The 26,198-nt window shown below is 43.4% G+C and overlaps 1 protein-coding gene across 1 annotated transcript in view; it reads left to right on the top strand.

Moving 5' to 3' along the window:
* Positions 1-26,198, top strand: part of FGF18 (fibroblast growth factor 18) — a 111,416-nt gene that overhangs the window by 36,477 nt on the left and 48,741 nt on the right. Inside the window, exon 3 of the mRNA XM_073358177.1 lies at positions 12,756-12,936. Within this exon, the coding sequence (XP_073214278.1) occupies positions 12,756-12,936 (181 nt within the window). The remainder of the gene's footprint in view (positions 1-12,755; positions 12,937-26,198) is intronic.

A 26,198-nucleotide genomic window follows, 5' to 3' on the forward strand; every position in this document is an offset into this window, starting at 1 on the left:
ATAATTCTGTAGATTAGTGCTACAGGTGAAATGGACACCTGTTCTCTAGGCTCATTTTCTATAGACTTCAACAGGCAAGATATAGTGGCATTTGTTTGGTAATTTCATTAATAACTTGGCTTGGATTCAAACCAGTGACTGAAAGATGGAAGCATTTGTAATGTTTTGGCATCATGCAATGTTTTGTTTGCATGGTTATAATCTGTAGGCAGCATGATTTTCAGCCCATGACAAAGAGACAGACTCAGGCAGAGTGATCTAGGCATAGAGAACTGACTTTACTGGTGATATGATCAGCATACAAAGAGAACTGCATCACAGCTGACAATAAGCATTTATCTGAGATTTAACTCCTGTATATTCAGATAAACAGAACAAGCAAAATCATCTGCAATAATTCTATCTGATGACTTCCCAAAGTATTAGAAACTGCTTGACTGACCACAAGTTATGTAAACCATCTAAGCCCTGGTTTTCCACAATTTTCATATGAAAAATACTGATTTTTTTTGAGAATTTGTGAATTCATTCAAGAGTAAAATCTTGTTCTTTCTATTGCTGAACCTTTTCCTTGTATTAAAGGGATAAAGCTAAAATTTCACCCTGTAACAAACTCTGCATTTTCACACGCTTGTCTCTGGTGACAATGAATCCCATTCACAGAGAAACCACCTTTTCATCTGCAACAATTGCCTCTTTTCTTTGTGGAAAATGGCAAAATAATTGTAGATCAAATCACAAAACATTTCAGTTTCCTGAAAACTGGCACAAATGCCATTTTTTGACATTTTATGTCTGACACCTTCTGATCTCATTTTGACATGATGCTTAATATATCATGTTTTGTAAAATGAACACAGCGGGACATGTTGCTATAATAGAAATAGGATGTAAAGTGTATGGATTGGAAAGTCATGAGGGAACCTAGAGCAGATGCTGGGCTATTTGGCCAAATGCTAACCACATTTCTAAAAAAATTGCCTACTTCAGGGAGACCCAGAGTATCATCTGGGTGCCACATACAGCCCATAGAGTTCTGATATGCAGCCACTCCTAACTTAAATGAGAAGGGGAAATGCACTTAGAATGCAGGTTCCATCATGAAAAGCAGCATCTTAATCCAAGTGTGTGTTATGCAGCTGAGTTGTGTGTCACCTCTTCTGAACCCTAGAATATCCATTGCTGGAATATTTCTGAGGGGAGACAGGTTTGACCCTATAATCAACCTTCTCCCTTTCAGCTCCAGCTCCAAATGCATTTTAGTTAGAATGAATTAGCAAAGAGTTTTTAAGTGAACATCACTGAATTTCACCTTGTGCAGCAACTCAAAGCACTCCAATCAATTCTGTAACTGGTAAGCTGAAAAAGAAATTAGATTCCAACTGTATTTAATTTCAGAAATCATCAACATAAGAGATGTAAAAGCTTGAGAGAAAGGTACATTGCATAGCTGAGCTTCCTCCAGGCTTGTTGTGTCAAGGGCAGACCAGGCAGCACTCCCAAGGCAGATATACTGGGATTCTTCCCAGTGAAGTTGAGTGCTACGATATGCCATATAAAGTGTAGTGCTCATTGTAAGTGGCCTGAGGTTGCAGTGACAGCAGTTACTGTTCCTGTGGTAGGTGAGGCATAGAGCTGTGCCAGCATTTTGCATAGAACCTCACCAAAATATCATTTGGTGCTATCTGAATGGTCCTTGAACACAGACTGAGGTTTGGTTCCCAAAGCCACTCTCCTCCCCCACCATCACTGCGCCTCCTCCATACCGTTGTTTTCTCCCCTCTCCACAAGCCCCAGGTCCTTTGCCCCAATACTGCCTTGCATGTCTCTGGTTGCCAGGATGCCTGATCCCCCTCCTTCTGCCGCATTAGTTCTGAGTAGCTTCCTCTGTGCCTTCAGGAGGTGTTTGGCAGCCTCTCCTGCAGCAGGTTCTTATGGGGACTGCCAGGTGAGGGTCTCTCCCTTGAAATAGACAAGTGGGAGAAGGGAAACACTTTAGTTGCATACATTGTCTCCTGAACTCAGGAGACATTGACCATATTCCCTGCAGAGGAGGCTAGACTAGGGAACCCCCGAAGGCATGGATAGAGAACCAAGCATCTCCAAACACCCTGCAAAGGTGGGTAAGCAGCACTGTTATCCCTGGTTGCAAAGATGGGGACCTTGAGGCACAGCGAGATTAAATGACTTATCTAAGATCATGAGGCAAGTGGCACCAAGGGTCAGAAAGAGAAGCCAGGACTTCTGATGACCAGTCTTGCTCTGAACTGCCTGTTTTCTACCTTGGTTTGTTCTACACCTGAAATATTTTGGACCATTCACCTCATAATAAGAAAAGGAGGACTTGTGGCACCTTAGAGACTAACAAATTTATTTGAGCATAAGCTTTCATGAGCTACAGCTCACTTCAAGCTCACGAAAGCTTATGCTCAAATAAATTTGTTAGTCTCTAAGGTGCCATAAGTCCTCCTTTTCTTTTTGCGGATACAGACTAACATGGCTGCTACTCTGAAATCTACCACCTCATAATCTGTTCCATCAATGGAACTAAAAATTACTAGAAAGGTTTGGAAGAATAGAACCCCAGAAAGATTTGAACAAGTGTCTTTAAAATATAAGGCTGATACATTAGCCACCATGCTACACAATCTTTGAATAACAGCCCTGGGAATCCACAGGCATTGTTTTAGCCACCAGAGGGCACCATAAATGTGCTAAACCAACCTTATATGAATGACTATGGCTTTTATTCTAAATGCTTTTAAGGCCAAATAAATGTTCCCCAGTTCAGATCAAGTCCTAGCTGGAAGATACATTTAGTGAAAATGAGACTTTGTTTGCGGTGTGTTTTGTTTCTTCAACAACAGCTAAGTAAGTTGTTGGTGGGAGGGCTATATGGGAATGGGGAGGAGTTATTGTTCTGTTTGCAGGTGGGAAAGGAGGAGACCAAAGTAGGAATGGGCATGGGAAGAGAGAGGAGGAGAGTCACTGGAATTCTGCTCATCCACAAAGTTTGATGGGTTAAAATGACCCTCGGGTGACGTTGAGTAGGGTCTGTGCAAAAGCACTAGAAGAAGAATATCCCACTGCATGGCATTGTCAGAGTAATAATTATAGCAATCTGCATTTGTATAGAGAAGGCAGGGCTGCCTGTTGGCTAGAGCAGGAGGTCTGAGAGTGGACTGCTGGGGCTGGTTTCTCTGTTGTACTCGAGGAATGCTGGCTACGCCTTCAGTGGGGTGTAGAGGAACCCTTTGTGTATTCCTGATGCTGGACCTGGCTCTGTACCAGCCTGATGGCCAGCATAAATTAAAACAAACTCAGGGCTGCTTTTATACCATGTCAGCTCGATATGGCTGTTGGAGGTAGGGATGCACTGACCCTGCCCCCTTTCCCTTGACTTGCACCCACCCCCTTGACCAGGAGCCGGGTTTGAAGCATTTCCCAACAGAATGAGAATTGGGTGGATCCACAGGCTTCTCAGGGCAGATTTGCACTGACATAGCAGTACAAATCTTCCCTAATAGACCTGAGGACTGGGCCTTAGGGCTGTCTTCCTAGGTCTCCCATTCACTCATTTGGGCAAATAGTTCATCCCTTCTGTGCCTTTAGTTTTTTCCTTTTATCCAATGAGGACAATGCTCCTAATCTGTGGTACTATTAGACATAGGGCATGCCTATGCTTCGAGCTGGAGGTGTGACTTCCAGCTCTAGGGGACATGCCGGCAATAGTTCTGATTGAGTCTGCATGTGTAGCCTTGGTGGCATGCGCAGCGGTAAGGGCCAGCCACCCTGTGTACATCCCTAGCATCTTGGATGGGTATGTACTTGGGGATGCCAGCCCCTGCTCCCATTTGTGCTGCCATGGCAACATTTTTATTTTAGGGCACTAGATCGCTCAGAGCTAGTTGTGAGTATGTTTCCTTGATCTGGAAATTATGCCTCTAGCTTGAAGTGCAGATATGCCCTTAGTTAGCTGATATTTGTGAAGAGCTGTGAAATTCTCAGAGGAAAAGTGCCCCAAGTGCTTTTATCAACACACAAGTTGTATTGGTAAAATAAGTTCTAAATAGAGCTGGTTGGAATTTTTTTCTAAGGATAATATTGGCTTTTTGGTGGGGAAAAAATCAAACCCACCAATATATTTCAGATGAAAAAATGAAATAGTTTGATTTGGAAATGCCTCTGTGATGCCTCATGGGAGTTGGAGTTTGAGTGTCTCATGCTACTTTATAGGCTAGACTCTCTGGTAGAACTTCATCACCCATGATGCACCATGTTCTACCCTCTTGGAGAGGAGAGGCAGTCATTGTGGGAATATCATGGATGTGACGTATCATGTGAGTTGAAGTCTAGCTGGGGACTTGCCCATACAGGAGAATGGGGACTTGAGTTCACCACAGCAGTCTATCCAAATAGAAATATTACAGGCTTTGGCTGAAAACGCCTCTGTTTTGGGTGTTCAGTTTTTTAACCCTAAAACCAGAAATTCTTTATGGAAGGCAGATATTTTCACTAAAACAACATAGCCTAACCAGAAACCCAGTTTTCCATTGTCAAACAGTTTTGATGGCAGATTTTTGACCAGCCCTAGTTTTTAAATAGATTTACTAAGTGGGTGCAGTTGAGGTACTGCCACCCCATACTTACCATGCAGTATAGACCTGCATAGAGAGTCGCTGAGCAGTGCTCTCGCCTCTGAGCTCCTGCTGTGATTTTGAATACATTTGCTTCTTTCTGTCACATTAATTTCCCAATGTGCTTCCAAGCACAAAGAAGCGAATATGTCATTGTTAGCTCAAGACACATCCAATCCAGTCCCACTTCTAACTAGGTTGTATAACCTGAACCTAACAACATCCTGGCTGGCAACTGACTTTGCAATAAAGAAGAGGAAACAGCAGCAAATAAATGGTGCACTATGTTTCAACATATGCCTAAAATATCCACTCTGGAGGTGGTCTTGCAAATTTTTCTAATTGTAATTGACATAGGGGAATTTTGCCAAAACCATGGAAGCAAAGCAACTATTATTAGCTACCTTTACAAACCTGGGAAAGAGCTATCTTGGATATCCTCTTGTTAACCTTATTAACTTTCATGTCTTTAGAAGGTCACAGAGAAAATCATTAATATTCAGTTGGTTCAGTGGATGAAAGGTAATAAGTATTTCCTGCTTATCAGAGTGGGTTTTGAAAGGACTTTGAATCACTTGATTTATCTTTTGAAATCAATAAGGCCTTAGTAAGAAGGATTTTGTATTTTTATTTTAAATTTGGGAAAGGCATATGATCTGTTATCTAATGAGGTTCGGGTACTCTGTTAAACTGTATGATAGGAAGCAAAAAGTCAGAAAATTCCGAAGTCCAGCTTCCAACAACAGTGTTAATCTGGCCATCTTGGGTTCTCGTATATCTCCTAACACTTCATGACACCAACAATAGCATTAAGCAGAAAGTTAAAAATAGAAAATTCTATATTTATAGAATATACAGGGTGGTGGATTAAAGACCAGATCTTGTACATGATTGGGCATAGTAAGGACTTCAGTGGCATTACTTACATGCTTAAACATGTGCAGGGGTGTTTGCAGACTTGTGACATAAGTGTGTGCAGGACTGAGCCCCAGCGTTGCCATCAGAATGGTGATTTTGTTGCACTTCTTGGCTATTTCCTGGATTTTTCTGAACTGTGAAACCTTAATGTTGCATTAACACAGATTTTTTTCATTTAATATGAATGTGATCTAATCCTTAAAAGTATTCTTAAAATTAATTACTAACTCTAAAAGCTACTTAAATAAAAATCCTTTGTTTTTTTTAAAAGTGGACTGCACAAAGCATGTGAGAAGATACTGTAGAGTACAATCCCTTATTGTCTGGAGATGGATAAGATGTCATCTCTAGTTTCTATGATTGTTTGCTTGAAATCAGGTTTGGGTTGAGTGGCCACAGTCTGGGTCTTTAGACAGGTAAAACAAAAGAAGCAGCTCTACTCATGGGTGAAGAGAGAGATTTCCCATGTTCAGAAATGCACACATTTCTGGTGGAGCATTTGGGATACATCACTCATTTAAAATGCTCACTGGTTTTCTTGCAGGGATATTATTTAATCTCATGCATAAACTTTTATACTGCTAGTTGTATTTTTACAATGGCTTTGTAGCTGTATATCATTATATCTTTCAGTAATAATAGGACTGTTAAATATGTATGGGACTGCTTAAAAAGAAAAAGAATGCAACAATAAAATACGAAATCTGAACTTGATATTGTCCATTTTAGTTACTAAGATTTTATTGAACATAAACAATTATTGATAATACAGTTGGTTGGAAGGATATACTGCTAGTTACTATGAGTGGGTGCAATTCTCCTTCATGGAGAGAATATTAGTAGAAAACTATTATTTTGCACACCAATCTTGCAACATGAAATAAACACAAAATTCACAACACAATGCTAGAGGGGATGTACTGTGGCTACATATTCCCTGTGACATAGAGAATCATCTTGCAGTCTTCTGGGATTGTCCCAAATTGAAAGGTTTCTGGTCTGGTGCTAGAAAATGATGCAAGAGTTATTTCAGTGGCTATCTCCTCACACATTCCTTTTATTACAATGTTCGGAAAATGTCCTGATTTGCCAAAATTAAACAAGGGTTTAGAATTTTTTGTCACTGCAGACAACAGTGCAGTTTGGCCTGATCCTTCAAACACTTACACGTGAACTTACCTTTATGCACGTGAGCAGTCCTACTGAGAGGACTGCTCACTTAACTTTGGGTCTGAGCCAAAGTCCAAAGTGGGAAAGGCTCCCACTGATACCATGGGGTTTGGATCAAGCCCTTTACAATGTTAGCAGGCTCAGGGCCTATGGTTGCCAAAACAAGTAACATCTGTGGAAATGTGGTTGTTGAGAAGAAAAGAGAAATAGCCATCCTTTTGAATGTGATGTTCGATGTTCAGCAATAATAGATATTAAATAAAAAGGGAAGCTCTGAGTTTTTGTTAGAGGGAGAATAAGATGCTTAAGTTTTCAGGAGTAGCTGGTAACACAGAGATACGTTTTCATTCTCCTGTTTGTTTGTAACTGCAATAAGAATACTTTTTTTGGAAAAAAGACACTTGTCTTTAGGTGACCCGCTGGACTGAGCTTTGGTGATCAACTGATCATATGTCAGCAGGCAAATATTACTGATTCACTTTTCTGGAGACTTATGAAATGGAATCTCTAGTATGGCATACAAAAATGTACCCTGTTGTCACAATAAAATGTGCTAGATGCGGTAGTACACTATGTTTTGCTGGGATACTCTGAAAGAGGCTTTCAGCAATGAGTAAAGGTTTTATTTTATTAATGAACAATATGTGACATATTGATTGTTGATTATATTGATAATCAGTGCAATGGGTCAGCTTCAACCCAAACTGGCACAGCTAATAATTCACCCTGGCCTTGATTCAGCAAAGCATCCCTTTTCAATAAAGCAATTAGGCACATGCTTATCTGTAAGCAGATGCTTAAATCCCAGTGATTTCAATGATTAAGTGCTTTGCTGAATGATCGGTGGGGCTATCTCTGCCTACTCTCCGACAGGGCTTCTGCCCCAGGAGAGCAGTTTTAAAGGTATGTCTTCACTGCACTTAATTCGAGTTATCTACAGTCAAATCAACTCCTCTGGAATTAGCTCATGTGAGAATGGCCCCACTGGGAAGCAACACTTCAGCTGCACAGAGTGTGTGTGTAAGATGCTGTAAATTGTGTAGCCCCTCCCCGAGGTGTGGCTCAAGCCTCCTGCCTGGGGCTTGTTGTATTTATGGGGAGCAGCTTCTCTCCGCACATGTCTTGGGTCCTCATCGGTTCTCTTCAGTGACACCTGGTACCTCCACCCAAGGTGACTCCTTTTCACTGTGCCCATGACACAAGAGGTGCTGACTCTTGGAAAAATGAATAGTGCTACCACTGCTGGCAAGGAGTATAAATCCCCTACACAAGAAACAATGAAGTACATTACCACAAACCCCAGCAAAGAAATGATGCACCCAAAAATAACAATATGACAACAGGGGACTTTACTGGGACCATGAAAATAGGCTCTGGGGAAGGAAAGGGTTAAGGTTAACTAATCTTTAACATCAACAACTCAACATGTTCCCCACCTCCCAATACTCTCAGCGCTTCCCAGCCCCTAACTCCTTCCCGGGCACCTTGTCAGGCTGATGGCACACTGAGATTGAGTCCAGAGATGAGTGCATTGGCCAGCTTACACAAAAAGGGTCCCCTTACAGTGTCTTGGTCTCTGGGTGGGGCAGAATCCTCTCCTGGCTCTCTGGCCTGCAGTCCCATGGAGGGCACGGCTGGCTCTCAGTAACTGGCACCAGGTTGAATCACTGCCACTCTTGATGCTGGTCTCTGCAGGGCTGGCACTGTCTGACCCATGCACTAGATCCCACAGCAGTTCAAAGATCCCCTTTGTGGGAGTTAATCAGAGACTCCCTTAGCTGTTCTGCTTCTCTTGCAGTTCCCAGGCTCAAAACTGAAATGAAATTTACACTATCTGTCTGTATCAGGCTGAGCCATGTCACCCTTGAGGCAGCCTTCCTATTGGCCTCATACGGAGTATTTAGTCCATTCTGTCCTCACCCCGGATTCCAAACATGCATGAAATGGTAGTCCACAGAGCAGGACCCCCTCTAGAGGCTCAGCCCAAATGGGGGTTACAGTTGTACTATAACCTGCTGTAGCCTATACCCACTGATGGGCAGGCCAACTCAAGATAAAAGCACCAGCCCTCTCAGATTAAGGATTTGTATGTGTGGATGGGACTCAAATTAATCCTGCAATGAAGACAAGTGCTAAGATGTGGTGGAGCCCTGCTGAAGGAGGCTATGGCAGAGGCAAGCCACTTAACTTCTTTCTGTTGCAATTTTCAGGGGTGGCAGGTTTGTATAATTTATGGTGGTGCCCAGAACGGGTCCAGGTCCCGCCCCCGCACGTGCATATTGGTGCACATAACAGAATGAATGGGGTAGGGCTGAGGGGTTTGGAGTATGGGAGGAGGCTCAGGGTGGGGCAGGAGGTTGGGGTGCGGGAGGATGAGGGCTCTGGCTGGGGCTGGGGATCAGGAGTTTTGGGTGTGGGAGGGGCTCAGGGCTAGGGCAGAGAGTTCAGGTGTGGGGATGAGGGCTGTGGGGTGGGGATAGGGATGAGCGGTTCACAGTGCAGAAGGGGGCTCAGGGCTGGGGCAGAGCATTGAGGTGCGGAGGGATGAGGGCTCTGATTGGGGGTGCAGACTCTGGAGTTGGGTAGGGCTGTGGATGAGGAATTTGGGGTGCAGGCAGGCTACCTAGGGGCTGGGGCCAGAGAGGAGGACTCCACAGTCCCCGCAGCCCTCTCCCCGCCAGCAGCACGCTCACCCAGCACCGTCACTGCACGTGCTCTTAGGGGACGGGCCCCTCTCAGGTCCAGGAAGCCCTCTTGCCTCCCTGTGGTGGGTGCCGGGGGTGGGGGAGGGATGCCATCATGTTTGTGCCTCCACAAGTGATGGCTGCCACCGGTACCACTCCCTTTTGTAGCTGGCAGTGGCCGGCGATGGAGCACAGGGTGGAGCAGCAGGACAGACGCCCACTACCCAGGGCGCAGGAAGGGATGCTCCCAGGCAGGTGCACAGGGGCAGCAGGCAGGGCCGGGGGAGGTGTGCAGGGGCAGCAGGTAGGGCCAGGGGAGAGACCCAGCCCTGAATATTGGTGGAGGCGGACCCCTGGGCCCTGAATTTGCTAGAGCACGAGCACCAGGGGACAATATAACTTGTTGCCCCTGGCAGTTTCCCCATCATTCCAGGAGTGGAGTGTGAGGGTTAATTAGCTGAAGAGTAGTATGGAAATATTAATTTAAGGCCCCAATCTTGAAATCTACTATATGCAGACTGATCCTTACACCCATGCAGACTCTTATTACAACCAATATGACTCCATACACGCACGAGGGTCTGCCCCTGCAGTTTAGACTACAGGGACAGTGCCCAAGTATTGTCATTATTAGGCATATAGATGACCTTAAATCTGGGTTTAATTCATCTGGTATTTTGTATTTATTAGAAACATCTCCCAGCTTCCTCTTCTAAATTTGAGAGAAGAACTCTGCTGTAAGGGGATAACAACAGAGGCTCTAATCCTTCAAAGATTTATGCATGTACTTACTTTTAAACTCAGTGACTAATCCCATTGATTATAGGACTATCAATACGACTACCCACAGTGCATAAAATAACTCATATGTACAAGTCTCTGCAGGATCAGGGCCTATAATGCTCCCAGTGAGCTGTACACATTGTTCAAGGAGACTGGGAAGCAGTTATGGTTTCTCGCCATGTGAGTTTGTGGGCTAGTGAATAGGGAAACACACTACTGATGTAGAAATCAAACTTAGCCAGGGTAAAGTGGGAGTGCCAACATAATGGGTATTTTTGTGTGATGGTACAGTTCAAATTTGGCTTGGCAAATTTGTGGCCTTTGTGAATGGAAGCCTCCCCCACAAATCCCACCTTTTTATTTTTTTCTAGAAAAATCTGCAACTCATTAACATGTGGTGAAAGCAATGCAACAATGCAATCTTGATTGTAAAATCTCTTTTAAATCTTAATATTATGGAGCCAAAGTCTTTACTGCAAAGCCCCTTGCTTTTGTGGTGTGAGGCAGAGTGTCAACATTATTTGAACATCTCTCTTTTGGTAGTTTAATTTCCTTTGTTAGAAGTTTCATTTGGGTGAGTGGGGTGGGGAAGAATAAGAAGAAAGGGAAATGGGCTATTGACAGTGCAGGCCTAATCTTGCTCATTTTACTCTCACACATAGCCCCTATGATTTGGGTGAGTATGATGAGCAGGACTTGATTAGTTCAGGGTGGGAAGATCCTTTAACCTTGTGTACTGTATAGCATGTGGATGAGCCTGATGTTGCTTTTTAATCTGCAGGACGTTGCTTCTCGCTGTTCCGTTTTCTGAGAGTGGGAATTATTGTTATTGTTAGTTGAATAATTCCTTCACTGAGTTTGTCACCTTGAATGGGAATGGGACAGAATTGGGGCTTACCTAACCCTTTTCCTTTGTGAGTGGCATCCCTCTGGTACATACTTGCTCCTTTTCTCTTTGATTTATACATGAATTCTACTGTTTCCAAGCTAGAAGAACCAGATTTTTATGGCCCAAATCTATTAGGCACAGAAGTAGCATTTCTCCGTTGGCTGAAAATCACCCCATTGTAGAGGGACAGCACAATGCCTGACCATCACTAAATTCCCACTTGTGTCCTCTTTTGCTGTAAATTTCACCCCACATGCAGGTGGTCCACAGTTTAGTTCATTAGATCCCACTGACACCAGAGAATTTAGCCAATAAACTTTGAACAATGTTTGCCGTGGCCAAACTAAAAGGCACCAATGTAAAGTAGGGTTTTTTAGTGGCTCAAGAGTTCTATGCTTCTTTTGCTTGGTAGATGATAATATGCCAGACTCTCTTAATTTATTCTCATTTGAGGGTAATCTGCCATTGAAATATAGTCTAAGTCTCATGTAGACTCAAACAAAAGGTAAAAAAGGCTCCTCTGGGTATCATTAGATTTAGATACCAGATTGATTCCTATTTTTTGCCAGCTACTTCTCAGGTATTTGAAACTTGAATTAATGCAAGTAATTAATGTCTGGGGCTGAAGTGTTAAAGGGACCTTGATGATACTTTCTCTCTGAAACCCATTCAGAAAGGCCTTCTCAAGAAAGTTCGTGGTTGACTAGTCATCTGATTTATACTGAGTTGGGATGTCTCTAACTGGAGGCAGAAATTGGTCTATGCTTTGGCAAATATGGGAAAATGTAAGCTAATGCTGGATGCTAGATCTCCAGAAAGGTGTCTGCTGCCAAAAGGAGCTGTTAGTTCTTTAAAGCTGCAGTTAACTAAGGTTAGTTCTACTCAAAGAGCCAAAGGCCATAAAAATGGTGGAAAATGGCTAAGCAGAGGAATCTTGCTGATAAGAGCTCATTCTGGAAAGCCTGCTCTTGCCCTCTGGTCCAAGTGGCCTTGTTCTCAGATAGCCAGTTGATCTGGGAAGCTTAGGCAGATGCACAGGAATAGACCTTATGCAATCAACTGACTCCACTTTACTTTTAAATTGGCAGAACTGTTTAAAGTGCTACTCTGAAAAGCAGATTTTTCTAACTCAACAGATTTTTCTCCCTGTGTGTATGTAGAGTCAGATCTATTGACTATAGTGACAAAAATAGGGATTTTTCTTCCTTTTTAATGAAGTTGGCATTGCAGAACAAGCACAGCTATTGGAGCTGGAACTGGGATTCTTCCTTGTGCATTATCAGAATTGTTTACTCTGTTCCAATTACAGATCCAATCACTAACACTTGTGTAAGCCCTTTGGCAGTGGTGGAGCCTACCCAGGTGTCAATGAGCACGTCATTTGAAGACCATGGCATTGTGCAGGTTTAAATCAGGACAGAATTGAGACTGCAGGAGCTTTTATTACTGAGAATGATACATGAGAAGAAAGAAGCCCAGTTTCTTTGTCAGCACCTAGGTAGAACTTTACTCGGAGCACCCGATCCTGCAGCCTTTATCCACATGACCACCAATGAAGTCAAGCCACAGTAGACTATTTCTGTGTGATGCGCTGTTTGGCAGGCTTGATTTGTTGTCTTCGTAGGCAAGATGTTGTATCTATTTCATGGTTTATTGTCTCTCTCTTTTCATCAGATGTTCGTTGCCGAGGAGAATGTGGATTTTCGGATACACGTGGAGAATCAGACACGAGCAAGGGACGATGTGAGCAGGAAGCAGCTTAGACTCTACCAGCTGTACAGCAGGACGAGTGGGAAACACATCCAAGTTCTAGGCAGGAGGATCAGTGCCAAGGGGGAAGATGGAGACAAATATGGTAAGAATATTAACTGTGACCTATCCAGGGTTCAGTACAAAGGTTTGAAATGAATGTGTTTGGGTGAGAACAAGTGGGAAGATGGGTCACAGCCTTGCACTAGGATGGGCTACCTGTATCTTAGCTTATGCAAGGGGTGCATCAGAAAAAGGAAGCTGTGAAATTGAATTAGAAAAGCTGTTTGTTCCTGAAACCCTTTGAGATGTCTTTGGCAAAGATGCTTCCAATCATCTTGATGCAGACCCCTCACTAGCAGGAATTTAGAATTGGATACAGTAAAGTACTGAGTGCTGCTCCCAGCTCCCACTCAAATAAACTGGAGTCAAAAGAAATTTAAGCATCTTGTAGGATGAGATCCAGGGAATCAAAGAGCCCATCATTCTAGTTTCCTGTGAGTGCACCACTCAGTCTAGCAAAACACACAACTGCATCCTATCAAAAGGAAAATGGAAGAGTTTTATGAAACTTCATCTGTGTAATCCCATTTCTTTCTCTCTTCTGAACACTGCATGTTGTACCTCATTGACTGTTGCCCTGTGGTTTGGCCCATTGGTTGATATGTCACTGCAGAAATTCATGAGCATATATTGCTTCTGACTGTGTATGATCTACATATGAGCTTTGGAATGTAGAGTGAAGGGGGAACTTTTTGAAAATAATTCTCTCTCAGGGAACTTTAAACATTAACGTGCAGTACTTGCCTGGCATAGAGGTGTGCCACACAGGGACGGCCTCTGCCAGTGTGCAAGGAGCATATAAAGTGGGGCAGGATAAGGCCTGTGTGCTAATTGTGCCACTGCAGAAATAATTCAGAAATAGCTGATCTGTGTGAAAATGACCCCTCTGGTATTGCCAAAGCCCTAGTTTGTTCTACAGCATGCCCTTTACATAGCTAAGAAAGGCCAGGCAGGTCCGTTGCCCTTTGTTTTTCCAACATTTCTAAGTAATATGGGGTGGAGAAGACCATTTGGTTGCTGATTTTAGGCCATTAGGCTGCTTTTGTCATGTTTCTGTCCCTTTTGTGCCTGCACAGTCATCATAAATACTCCTCCCAGGCCCTAGGATGGGGAATAAATTCCAGAAGAGGAGGATGCTGAGGTCCCATAGGGAACTGGGCAGTGGCCAGGAGGGCCAGTCCTGGACCTGCACCAAGTGAATGGCAGCATGGAGCCCTGTCTTTTTTGGGGTCCCCTTCTGTCATGCACTGAGGTGCTTCTCCCTCAATGACTTGCTGCAGCCCAGTCTACTCCCAGTTGCTGAAAAACTCCCTACCACCCTTGTTGTGACCCACCCCCAGTAATGACAGCCCCCCCCCCCCGACCCATCTATTCCAGTTGCTAAAACCCTCTTTCATCATCCTAATAACAAGCCTCCCTGACCAGCTCCAAACCCCTCCCACCTCTAGACCGGCTACACGTGGCGCAGGGACACTTAAAGCATGATAATCCATGTGGCAGTGAGTGGGGCCTTAGATGCAGGATGTGGCCCCTACCAGTAGCTGTGATAATGGAGTGGAGAGATGTCAGAGTCAGGGGTGTGGAGAACCATCTGTGCAACAGCCAAAGCTGACTACCAAGGCGATGGCATAGAATTAATTATTTTCCATAAACGCTCCCAGAGGCTTTGTTAAGGCGTCGCCTCTGATCAGGACCGTGGATAGACCTAACGCAGGACCCTGGATCTGAGCACTCTTGAATTTTGGAACCAGATCTGAAAGTTGTTGGTCAGGTGTATCTCTAACACAGAGTCTGGAGAACACTTTTGTCTCACACCCATTGGTTGACCCTTTCTCCTGCTCCACATCCTCTCTTCTTCCTCCTCTGGAGTATAATTTTCATCATCTCTGAATCGGGCCCACTGAGTCAGAATCAGGATTAGATTCCCAATCCCATGCTCGTTCCTCTAGGGGCCTGTCTTGGACTATGCTGCCTTTCATAGGGTGAAACTGTCTTCCACCTCATGCATTGGTCAACATAGAGAGAGGCAATAACATTGGCAATGGATGTAAAAGAGAGTCACAGTGTTGCAGGGAGAGTGGGAACCTGTCTGAGAAGTTGCAACAAAGGAAAAGGTGCCCGAGCATATGAAATAGAGTCAGCTCCAAAGGCTGCTGCTGCAGGCACAAGTCTAGAGAAAGGGAAGGAAGTGTGTGGGAATCATATCTGGAACACTGTATAATATGGTGTGTTTTCCACAGGTGCCTCCAAACACTGAAGTATCACTTCAGAGAGGATGCAGGCTGGTGGGTAGGTGGGGGTAGTCTTCCCTAACCTGGGAGTTTGAACCCTTTCATCTGCCTCTTCCAGATAACACTCGAACTCCATAGCTGCTGTGTCACTCTTTAGATGGGAGGGCGGTTTAGGACTTAGTCTTCAAGTGAAGAGATGACCTTTCTTTCTGAATATCCAGCATCCAAATAATGCATTACAATGGTCCGGGGCAGGAAGGGGGGTGCCGTTATTTGGGTTTTCAGGAAAGGGAGAGTTGGTTGATTTATTGTAGGCCGTACTGTCTTGTGCAAACTTTCCTTGCCTCTTGGCTAAAGAGGATGCACAGAAATGAAGTCAAAATGAGGTCCCAGGCAGTGCTGTGGTGGTTTCAGAGCTCATAGACTTGGTGATCACTACAGCACAATTTCATGCAGCTTCAGATCAGTAAAATAACAACCCGTAATGTGTATTAGACAGCTGCTGTAGGAAGAAACCAAGATCTAAATGGAGGAAGTATGGCAGCCCAACCACCTGATATGGGTGTGCATATGCTCTTTGTGAGGACAAATACAAGTTCTAAGGTCCATAAAATAGCTAATGTAATAATCTGGGGATTCAATTTTGGGTTTGTGCAAAGTGGCCTTAGCTCTGAGGCCAGGATCTGGCCCCATGTGTCTGATTTATTAAACAGAAAATTAAGTCTGTTAATAGAATTAATTGAGTCTGTTTAATCCTTTTAGTTGGATGGATTTTATTATCCCTTCTCAAACGTATGAAAATCCATTTGAACAGATAAGTCAATTATCAGACTAAATTACATCTAATAACGATGCCTACTGCTTTCAGAAACCCTAATTTATCTAAATATACTTACCTATCTCACTGGTGGTGGTGGTGGGGGGGGGTGAGGCTTCATTGCTGTTCCTAAAGTGCTCTGATATCCTCAGATAAAAGACGATATATATATGCAAAAATACTGTCTCTTCTCTTAACCTACCATAAATTAACGAAAAGACTGACAATCTGTTTACAGATTACACATTCATTTTGGATCCTTTAATCTATTCTGATGTAGTTTGCTCTGGCCCAGAAAAAACAATATTCTTGTTACAACTTATTACTACTTTACCAGGTGTCTAAGTGGTTCTTTTCATTCAGAAAATGAAATGGGCTGGAAGGAGGGGAGGGAAGAAGGACTTGGAACCTTTATATTCTAGCTCAGATAAATGGTACAGATAGGCGAGATAGAGATCAGTGACCTGAAACACTAGAGCCTTTCATTTATTTTCATTTCACAAAAGGCAGAAGACATTCTATACTGTTTGTTCACTATCTTTGTGTCCGGTTCACTTGGCTGGATGGAGCTCTCTAGAATGGGTGAAGGCACTTTGGTTCATTTGTACTTCACAGCTGTGTGATTTTGTTTTAAAGTATATTTGTCACAGTCTAAGGTTGTACCGGATGGGGTGTGTGTGTGTGTTTAAAGTTAATCCAGGAGAAGTGATTTCCCCACCCTTCACTGTTGTGTGGCATGCTTACCACCAGTTGTCCCCTTGGCTGGTGCGTTCCTCCCCAGAGATGGCAGTATTTCAGTGGTGGGTGACTTCTGGGCGGATCACGGCCTTGCACCACTTAAGACATAAAAATAGAGGCTTAAGTGAGACCTTGTGCTGACCCTCTGACCTGGGATTAATTTTACCCATAGTGAGTAAATTGCTTATTCTTAAGGATGGAAGGTGCTATACGTAGGTTTATGATTACTATTTTATTATAATTTGTTATTAGAGGGTATTTTTCTCTAAAGCACAGTCATGCCAGTATTGTACTAGCGTGACCCTTGTCAAAATATTCCACAGGAATAACCCCAACACTCCAGTTTACAATAGTGTTTTGGGCTAGTGCAGTAATCTCCTTTATAATTGGGGAGAGCACCAGAAGTGAGGAGCCCCCTCATCCTAAACTGTCTTTCAGTTTCCAAGCCCTTCACCTTTAGACTTCCAGCCTCTCTGAGGACCTGATCCCAAGCCCGTTAAAGTCCATTGAAAGACTCTCGCTGACCTCCTTGAGTTTTGGATCAAGCCCTAGATGCCTGTGAGAAAAAGTGGGCTATACATTGTTCACAGAATATTAACAAGTCTGAGCCCTGGCAGATCCTGTCGGGAAGCAAATTCCAGAGACAAGGAGAATACCCCGTGTCAGTGCTCCCCCGCTTATAAAGGAGGATCATCTCCAGTGTCTCCACTCACATCATCTATGGCATTATGACCCAGGGAGAGAGTCAGTCTCTCCGGTAGTCAGGTCTCGAACCCTAAAGGTTAAATCTGGCACCGGTATACCACCTGGAAACTTATGGGGAGCCAGAGCAACTCTGAGTATAGGTGCTGTATCCCCTGTGTGATGGACCACTCAGCTGTGATCACTGCATTCAGTACTAGCTTGAGCTTCCAGTTGGTGCCGGTGTACAAGCCCATGTAGAGCATCTTATAGCAGTCTAGACATCAGACACAATCCTTCCCTGCTGGAGACTTCATTTGTGGAGTAGGTGGGCTCAGTGCTCGGAGGGGGGGGGGGTCGGGGAGGGGGAGGGGGAGGCGGAGGGAAGGGTGTGGAAAGTAGTAGTATGGTAAAATAGCCTCCTGTAATTGTTGAATTCTTTCTTAGGTTTCAGTCAGCCTGTGCTCTCTGAAATTAACGAGCTGATGTAGCAGTTCTTTGGGCTTGGCAGTCTGACAGCTAGCCTAGAACTCTCTCAACTCATTTCACTAATGACTCCCATTTGTTCTCTCTCAAAGCCTGGAAACAATGCAAAATACCAGTGCCATTGTTCCATGTCGAGCAAGTCATTCCTTCCCTTCAATATCTCTGGCACCTTAAAAGCAAGTTGCCTTGGGAAAACCCATTAACCCTTTCCCTTCCTACTGTAGTTTATATTGATTGTGGTTCCCTTGGGAATGTGAGGAAGAAAAACAAACCTCCTTTCAGTGCCTGGAAGGCACAGAGTAAAAGTGTTTACCTATAAGCAAGGGGGAGATATCCCAAGCAGTTACTGTGGCTAGTGAAACATAGACATCTTTCCACAAGCATCAGTTACAAGCATGACATTTAGAAATCTGCTGTTTCCCAGGTATATGCAAAAGGACCTGCCTATCATGGTACAGATCCTCAAATACCCTGAATGAATTGTGATTTGCTCTGTAATTTATTCAGTCAAAACATCAGGATGGCTGTTTCCTATTTAAACTACGTATTGCTGCCCCCAGTCTCTTGCCATTACAGTTTTGACACGACAACAAGACAAATAATTTTTCAGAAAGACCTTTTATCTTCTAAACCATTTATTTTCGCTTACTTGGCCTGGGGGCAGAGCTGACCTCAGTGTAGCGATGATCATTCACCATGGCAGCTGTACAGTCATACAGGGCTGTGTGATTGGGCTAAGCCAGGGACGCCTTCGCTGTCCAGCTGCTGTGTTGTCTCTCCCCATACCCCCCAACATCTCCTTATCATTCTCTGTGTGTGATTGTCTCCCCTTCTAATTTGGGTGGAGCAGGCGTCCAGTGGCAAAGTTTTCCTTTGAAAGCAGGCGAGGATACACCACGAGTGACAGAGCAGCTGGATGAATTAGAAACATTGTGAGCAGACTGGCTGCTTTGTTGAACCACTAATAGTAACTCTGGAGCCAAGCCTCCCAGAGCTGGGTGATAGTCACCTTAGAGTCTATTCTGGAAGGTTCAGTAACCGTTTGAAATATATTGTAATTGTTTTATTTGAGCCATCTGTACATTGAAGGGGTGTGTGTGCGTGTGTGTACGCATGTGTTTGCTGTGATCTGCATTTGTGCCCAGGTCGTGGGAGCTCTGCTCAGGAAAGATAAGGAATAAAAAAGCAAAACCAAGGCTTTGAAAATCTGTTTCAACCAGTTTCAGAGTAGCAACCAGTGAATTTTCAGCAGGCCCTTCCACAGACATCCACAATATCTGTGACTCCAAAGTCTAGCATACGAGTGCACAATGGTTAATTCCATATCTGACAGCCCAGATGCAGTCCACCTGTTTTGTGTGCAAATGTAGACATGAGCCTTGATTTCCTCTCCCCCGCCCCTGCCTGAAAAGTGACCAATCACTTTGGGTTCCTCACTTCTGAGCTCAACTTGAGAGACCTTAAACAGTCCTGCTTTTCAAAGGGTGGGTGCTCAGCACTTTCTGAAAATCAGGCCCCTTTTAAGGTGTCTCTAATTGGACATCCAAAAATGGAGGCACACAAAATCACTAGTCACTTCTGAAAATGTAGGCCTTTATGCCTACAGATATATTAGGTCCCCACAAGTAGTGAAAGTGCAGTGTTTAGAGACCCACTGAAAATTTGGCTGTAAAGTTTTAACATGGGGAGTGTCAATGAAAGATCTTTATTTAAAGGGTTTTCCTGTTGGTTAACTCTGTATGTGTGTGTGTGTGTGTGTGTGTTTATAATTCTATACTGTGATTTAAGTGTTCCCATTAGAAATGTAGAATAAGAAACAGGATCCCATCTGTGAGCAATTTAAGAGGAAGTGAGACAATGGAGTCAATTGCTACTCCAGTTTAGATAATCAATACAAATATTATTAGTATAGTGATTTATCTTTCTAGGCACTTTATGAAAATGTGAATGCCAGACCCTGAAGACAAGGCAATATAATATTATCTGTTCCTGCTTTCCTGTGATTAGGCTTTCCTTCCACAGAGTTTGTGCAGCTGCCTTTCTACATGTTTTTCCCTAGCTGTGGTGAAACATTGGAGAAACAAAGTTAGGGTTCTCTCTGTTTTTGCTGATTCTGAGACGAATTCTGGAAGAGACTGTGTGTGTTGGTACAAAAATGACGTTATCGTTTTATGCAGGAGCTGTACAGTGGTGTGTCAGTCAATTAATGGGAGCCTCCAAAATCTTGGAGACAATCTTTTTCATTGTTTTAAGCTTTGGTATTTTCAGGATCACAAAAGGGTGATTCTCCAGTATAAAGGCAGAAAGCGCTTAAATCTTGTGTTTATCGAGGTCTGGTGAGTCTTTCTACCTAGGTATTTATATCAAGCCTAGAACTGTGTGGTATCTGACTGATTTTCTTTATGCTAAATCATTTGAGACAGTGCTGATTTGAAGTAGGTTCTTGTAATTGCTGGAATATGGCTAAATGTGCCCTGAAAATAGAGCTGGCCAACATTTGTGGAATGAGAAGGTTTTTAGCCCCCAAAATGGCCTTTTTTCCAAAAATGATTTTTTTTCTTAATAAATGATTGATGTCAACAATTTTTATTTTTATGAAACTTGTTGTGCCTTTTTTCTTTAAAAATAAATAAATAAATGGGGGAGGGGAGATTTTTATAGAAAATATTACCTAAGAGGTTATTGAAATGTTCCCTTTACTGAAAACCTGGTCTTCAGTAAATGAAAAATATCATTGATTATTTGGATAACGGTTTCAATAAAGTATCAGGGGGTAGCAGTGTTAGTCTGTATCCACAAAAACAACAGGGAGTCCAGTGGCACCTTAAAGACTAACAGGTTTATTTGGGCATAAGATGCATACTTGTTATACTCAGATGCATCAGAAAAAGTGGGATTTTTACCCAGGAAAGCTTATGCCTAAATAAATCTGTTAGTCTTTAAGGTGCCACCGGATTCCCTGTTGTTTTTGTGGTTTCAATAAAAAATTTCCCCTACAATTTTGCTCAACATTTTAAAAAAATGAAAAATTGTTTCAAATCCTTTCGAAATGAAAGCAACTTTGAAATTCCAACTTTTTTCATAGAAACAGATTTTCATGTTTTAAGAGAGGAAGGATGAGCAGTGGCTGGGATGGTATGCTGGGATCCAAGAGTCCTAAGTTCAATTCCCAGCTTTGAAACAGACTTCCAGTGTGACCTTGGGCAAGTCACTTACTCTTGCTATATCTCAATTCCCCATCTGTGCAGTTATCCTCATTGTGTTGTGAAAATAAATATAAAAAATTATGAGGTGGTCAAATACTCTGGTAATGGGGGACGTGTCATAGTTTAGGTAGAACTAGCTATTTGCTGTTTCTGATGCTGATAGATCAGTCCTATTTTTAGGCCATGATAGTAATAATGTCTTATACTCACAGTGCCTTTCATTCCATAGACTCTCCAGCATTTAATGTGGGAATCTCTACAGCCACCTCTTGGATGAAACACACAGCAAATATTTAACAATGCACAGCAACAGTGCACAGCAGTTTGGGACAGGAAGTTAAAAAGAATACTCTTGGAACTGCAAAACAGATTTATCTAGGCAGAAAGGTAAAAAGCATGAAGCCATTCACTGCGGCTCTTAAGGGGAGGAATAACCAATGTGTGTTTCTTAGAAATTTGGAAGAATCCAAAAAGGGAGTTGAAAATACCACCCACCCCCATCCCACCTGCGACTGTCTGTGGTTTGAACTAAATATTGTCCTATCAGCATTCAGCAACCACTAACTTCAGGTCCTTCCAATGCTGGCATTTTCTAGACAGCCTGCCAAGGAGGACACATGTAGGGTGTCTGCAGTCTCCAAAGAGTTCCCAAGACATAGAAGGCAAATCAGAAATAAAGGGGTCAAGAGGGCCTAGAGAACGAACTTTTGTTTCTTGTGGCACATGAAGAGGGTCTGAGGGATGGAAGGAGATAACAGGGTGGTCTGCGGCTTGCTCTGCGGGAACATCCTTCTAATGATCTACGTCAGCTGTAGGGGGAAAATACACTCCGGCCATAATGCGTTTTCAGAACTCTTACACTAGACGGTGTGCTTTGAGCTGGGAGCCTCTGAACATGTCTCTAACTGAATGCTCCCAGCTCTGGTTGCAAATGGGTCTCTACTCTACTCTACTCTACTCTACTCTGTGTATACTGTGGCCCAGATCCTTCTGAAATCAATGGGAGTTAGATGCCTAATACATGACTAATAGACACTCTATACTACACTACATAACTAAGCAGAATCCCCACATAATGCATTAGATTGGGGGAGGTTTAGATTGGATATGGGGAGGTTTAGATTGGATATTAGGAAAAACTTTTTCACTATGAGGGTGGTGAAACACTGGAATGCGTTACCTAGGGAGGTGGTAGAATCTCCTTCCTTAGAGGTTTTTAAGGTCAGGCTTGACAAAGCCCTGGCTGGGATGATTTAACTGGGAATTGGTCCTGCTTCGAGCAGGGGGTTGGACTAGATGACCTTCTTGGGTCCCTTCCAACCCTGATATTCTATGATTCTATGATTAGGGAATGGTGTGACTTAGTTTGCAGAATGGCTGTGTATTGCACTAAACTTCTCCTGCCATCCTTTGCAACTAGGAGACTGGAATTAGTGTCAACAGAACTTTCTTCTCCGTTGCATTCCCAGCTGCTAGAAAATAGGGGTGCTCCTGCCTCTCTAATAAAAAGTGGGTCTATGCTATAGACACATACACATTGCACTGCATTCCCTGTAATTGTAATGAGCTCAGCAGTGTCAGCCTCAGAATCTTCTTTCAGGAAGTAATTCTCAGTACATCGCAACTGGCTGGCAGTTGTTTTGGCTGGAAGGGGATGGGACTATATGGAGCATTGTCCTGCAGCCTCTTTAGTTCTTTATTATCTGTCCAGCAGTGTTTGTTCTTGATCTTAGAACTGGGATTGGGCAAAGGAGGTGGAAGGGATGTTGGGCCTCCGAGGTTGTGGATCAGTATTATGGGTTGATCTAGACAGGAGATTGGCTTAAATGTATGGCCAATGAATATAGTAAATGGGAGGTGAATAAATTTGGGATCCAGGCTTCAAGATGGCATGGCTGTGTTTTGTTTTGTCTTTAATGGCTTTCAGGAATGGATGGGAGAGGAAACTGGCAGCAGCTGGAGAAGAGTTAGGGTGGGGGAGCTGAAGGAGCAGGTGAGAATCGGCCAGACCTGCCTGTGATCCCATTGAAGATTGGAGAGTAGGTGAGGAACCCTGACAAAGCAGAGGGGAATGGCTAAGTGTAGAACTGGAAGGATGCACAGATAAGGATTAGGAATGAAATCAAGATATAAAAAAGCCTTACTTCTTGGCAGTGTGTCTACTTGTGCATCAGTGGTGTTGTGAGACCTGTACTGTGGTTCTCACTCCTGAAATATGGGTGTGAGGGGACATATTGCCACGAGCCACAGAACAGCAGACACTGATATACTGTTCTTGTACCATCTATACACAGAGGTTGGGAAACATTCCAAAAGATTCCATTTACTGCAACCTACACTGCAACCCAGACCTCCACTTAATTAAAGAAAAGGGTTTCAAAATAGTTGTGGTGAATTATGAAGCAATTTAAAGGCATTTTTAATTCTTAGTTTAAAATGATGTACCCACCTATAGGCAGTGGATCAGATCCTCAGCTAGTGTGAAATGGCCTGGTTCCATTGACTCCAGTGGATCTGTACCAGTTTACATGAGGAGAGACTCTCGCCCAAGCTTTCTTTGCCTATGAAATGATAGTTCTAAGAGTAACAGCAGTGTGGCTTTTCCAAAGTGGAGCATGTGCGAGTTAAAGGCCTTTGGATGCACCTTTTTATCACAACTGAGGTCTGGTTCTCCTCTGACCTCCACCAGTGAAGCTTCATTGACTTCAGTGTTGCAGCTCCTGATTTACACCCATGTGGGCAAGAGACAAGTCAGGCCCCTAGTGCCTAATAGCAATGGTACTTCTTGTATCTTACACCTTGAATAAGATCTTGCATTTCAGACCATTTTACCAAGTGGGAAGCAAATCAACACTATTACATTTTAGCCCGTAGTATAACTCATTGTAGTGGGGTCGCTGTGATTTAGTGCTGGCTTTTAGTCACCCAGTGACATCCGATCAGGAGTTGTCTTTGTTTTATTTGCTTCTCCATCTACATTTTTAATTGATTTTTACAGGTTACGTTTTCACTGGTGACCTGTTAGCAGGCAGCTAGCCAAAAACATATTGATTTTACACCTATTAATTTGGGGATACCGACAATGAAATCTAAAAGCCTTGTAGCCCCTAGGAAAATCAATCCAACCGGGAGGGGGGAATGGCACTGGGAGGTAATTGCGCTTATTTCTCTAGTTGCCTGCCTTGTATGTTATACTTGTCACCCTGAAACACTAAAAGCTTTGCCATTACCTGTCAACAAATAAACAAATACAGCCTATTTATAAGCCTCAGTAGTGGGAAAATGTTCATTTTATGGCTTCCAAATCTTACTCGTTGGTTTTTACGGCATTTTATTGGTAAATCCAACCAAGTCACGGTGGCACAAGGTGTGATCCCTGACCGACATGGCTGTGTTGGCAAAAGTCCCCCAGGTAGATGCAGTTAGAGCAGCAAACTGAGCTTTTGCCAGGATAGCGTATGTTGCTTGTGGGTGATGGGATAAGCTATGCCAGCAAAAAATGCAGTTTTGCTGGTATAAGCTGTGTCCACACTGGAAGTGCTTTGCTGGTATTGTATACCTGTATACTAGTATAGACTACTGTACAAGCACTTCCACTGTAGACCTCTGACCTCGGTCTGTGGAACTGAAATCTTTAGCTTCTACTTAAGTAGACCTTGTCCTAGCATAGGGCCCAAGCCTGATGCCTTTACTCACATGAGTAGCTCCGTTGACTTCAAGCTTTAAGGAGCTGATGCCAATTTATGAACTGTTTTGTTGATATTGTCTGGGATTTTGTTTTGTCTTTTTTTTATTATTACCAGAGGTGCCTTTCCTCAAAAGCAAGACTTCATCAGCTCCTCCCTGTGGGTTCTACTTGGAGGAAGCAGTTTTAAGCTGTGGCAGAAGTCTGTAGGAGCGTCTCTGGTGAGGCTTTCCTAAGCAAGTGCTACAAATTGGCACATGCCAGGGTGTCCTGGCTATGCCCATTCTCCAGCTAGCACTGTCCACCTTGTGGCTTCTCTGCTTAACCTTGAATCTCTTATTTCATCTTAAAGCCCTTTACAGTGAGGACTGTCCACACTAGCACTTAGGTCAGCATAACTTATGTCACTCAAGGAGGTGGCTTATTCACACCCCTGAGCGACATAAGTTACACTGACCTAAGTGCTCGTGTGGACAGCACTATGTCGGCGGGAGAGCTTCTCCCGCTGACATAGCGACTGCCTCATACAGAGGCAGTTTTACTGTGTTGATGGGAGAGCTCTCCCATCAATCAGCATACAGTGTCTTCGCCAGATGTGCTACAGCTGTAGCACTTTTAGTGTAGACTAACCCTGAATGAGAAATCAGTGAGGTCTCGCAACATCTTGTGAGGTAGGTAGGGCTGTGTATTCAGGGTTCATCGGCCTCTGAATAAATCTTGTTTATATGCGTTTGTTCTTCCTGGACCATATTTTTCCTCAGAGATCAAAATAATGAGTTCTGGTCTTAGATATTTCCACCACCTAGGAATTGAAATACCATGAGAAGGTCAGCTATCGCGTTCTCTTGGTCCACACATAGCTCCCTGAGGCATAGAATGTGAAAATCATAAACCAATACTTGAAGAAAACAATTGCAAACCTAATTTAGACTGCAACCTGTAGAAGGAAGGGACTTGGTCACGTTCCCTTTCTGTAAGACAGTTAGCATAGCATATCCGTGTATGCTGATCTATAAGAATACTTGTGTGCACCCATACCGTGAGGTATGTAGGTAGGTATTGGTATCCCATTTTACTGATGGCTATAGACTGAGGCCCAGTGGGAGAAGTGACTTGCCTAAAGCTTTGTCTGCATGAGAATGTTGGGAAGGAACAGACTTAAGCTAAATCAATATAGCACTCTTTAACCAATACAAAGGAGCAACTTTCTTGTGTAGACAAGACACACAGTCATATAGTTGTAGGCCATACCGCCTCAGAGTGATGCTTTTCTCCCTCTAGTGGTGACTAGGCCAACTAGACTTTGATAAGCCTGCTACCGCCTGGGCTAACACAGGGGAATCTTTTAGCTCAGGCATCAGAGGCTCACGTGTTAAGATTGAGAGGTCCCAGATTCAATCCCCACTCCTGACAACCCCCCTCCATACCCCCGTCAGTGTTTCATAGTCATTGGCAGAGCTG

Source organism: Lepidochelys kempii, chromosome 8, assembly GCF_965140265.1.
Source record: "Lepidochelys kempii isolate rLepKem1 chromosome 8, rLepKem1.hap2, whole genome shotgun sequence".
NCBI lineage: Eukaryota > Metazoa > Chordata > Testudines > Cheloniidae > Lepidochelys > Lepidochelys kempii.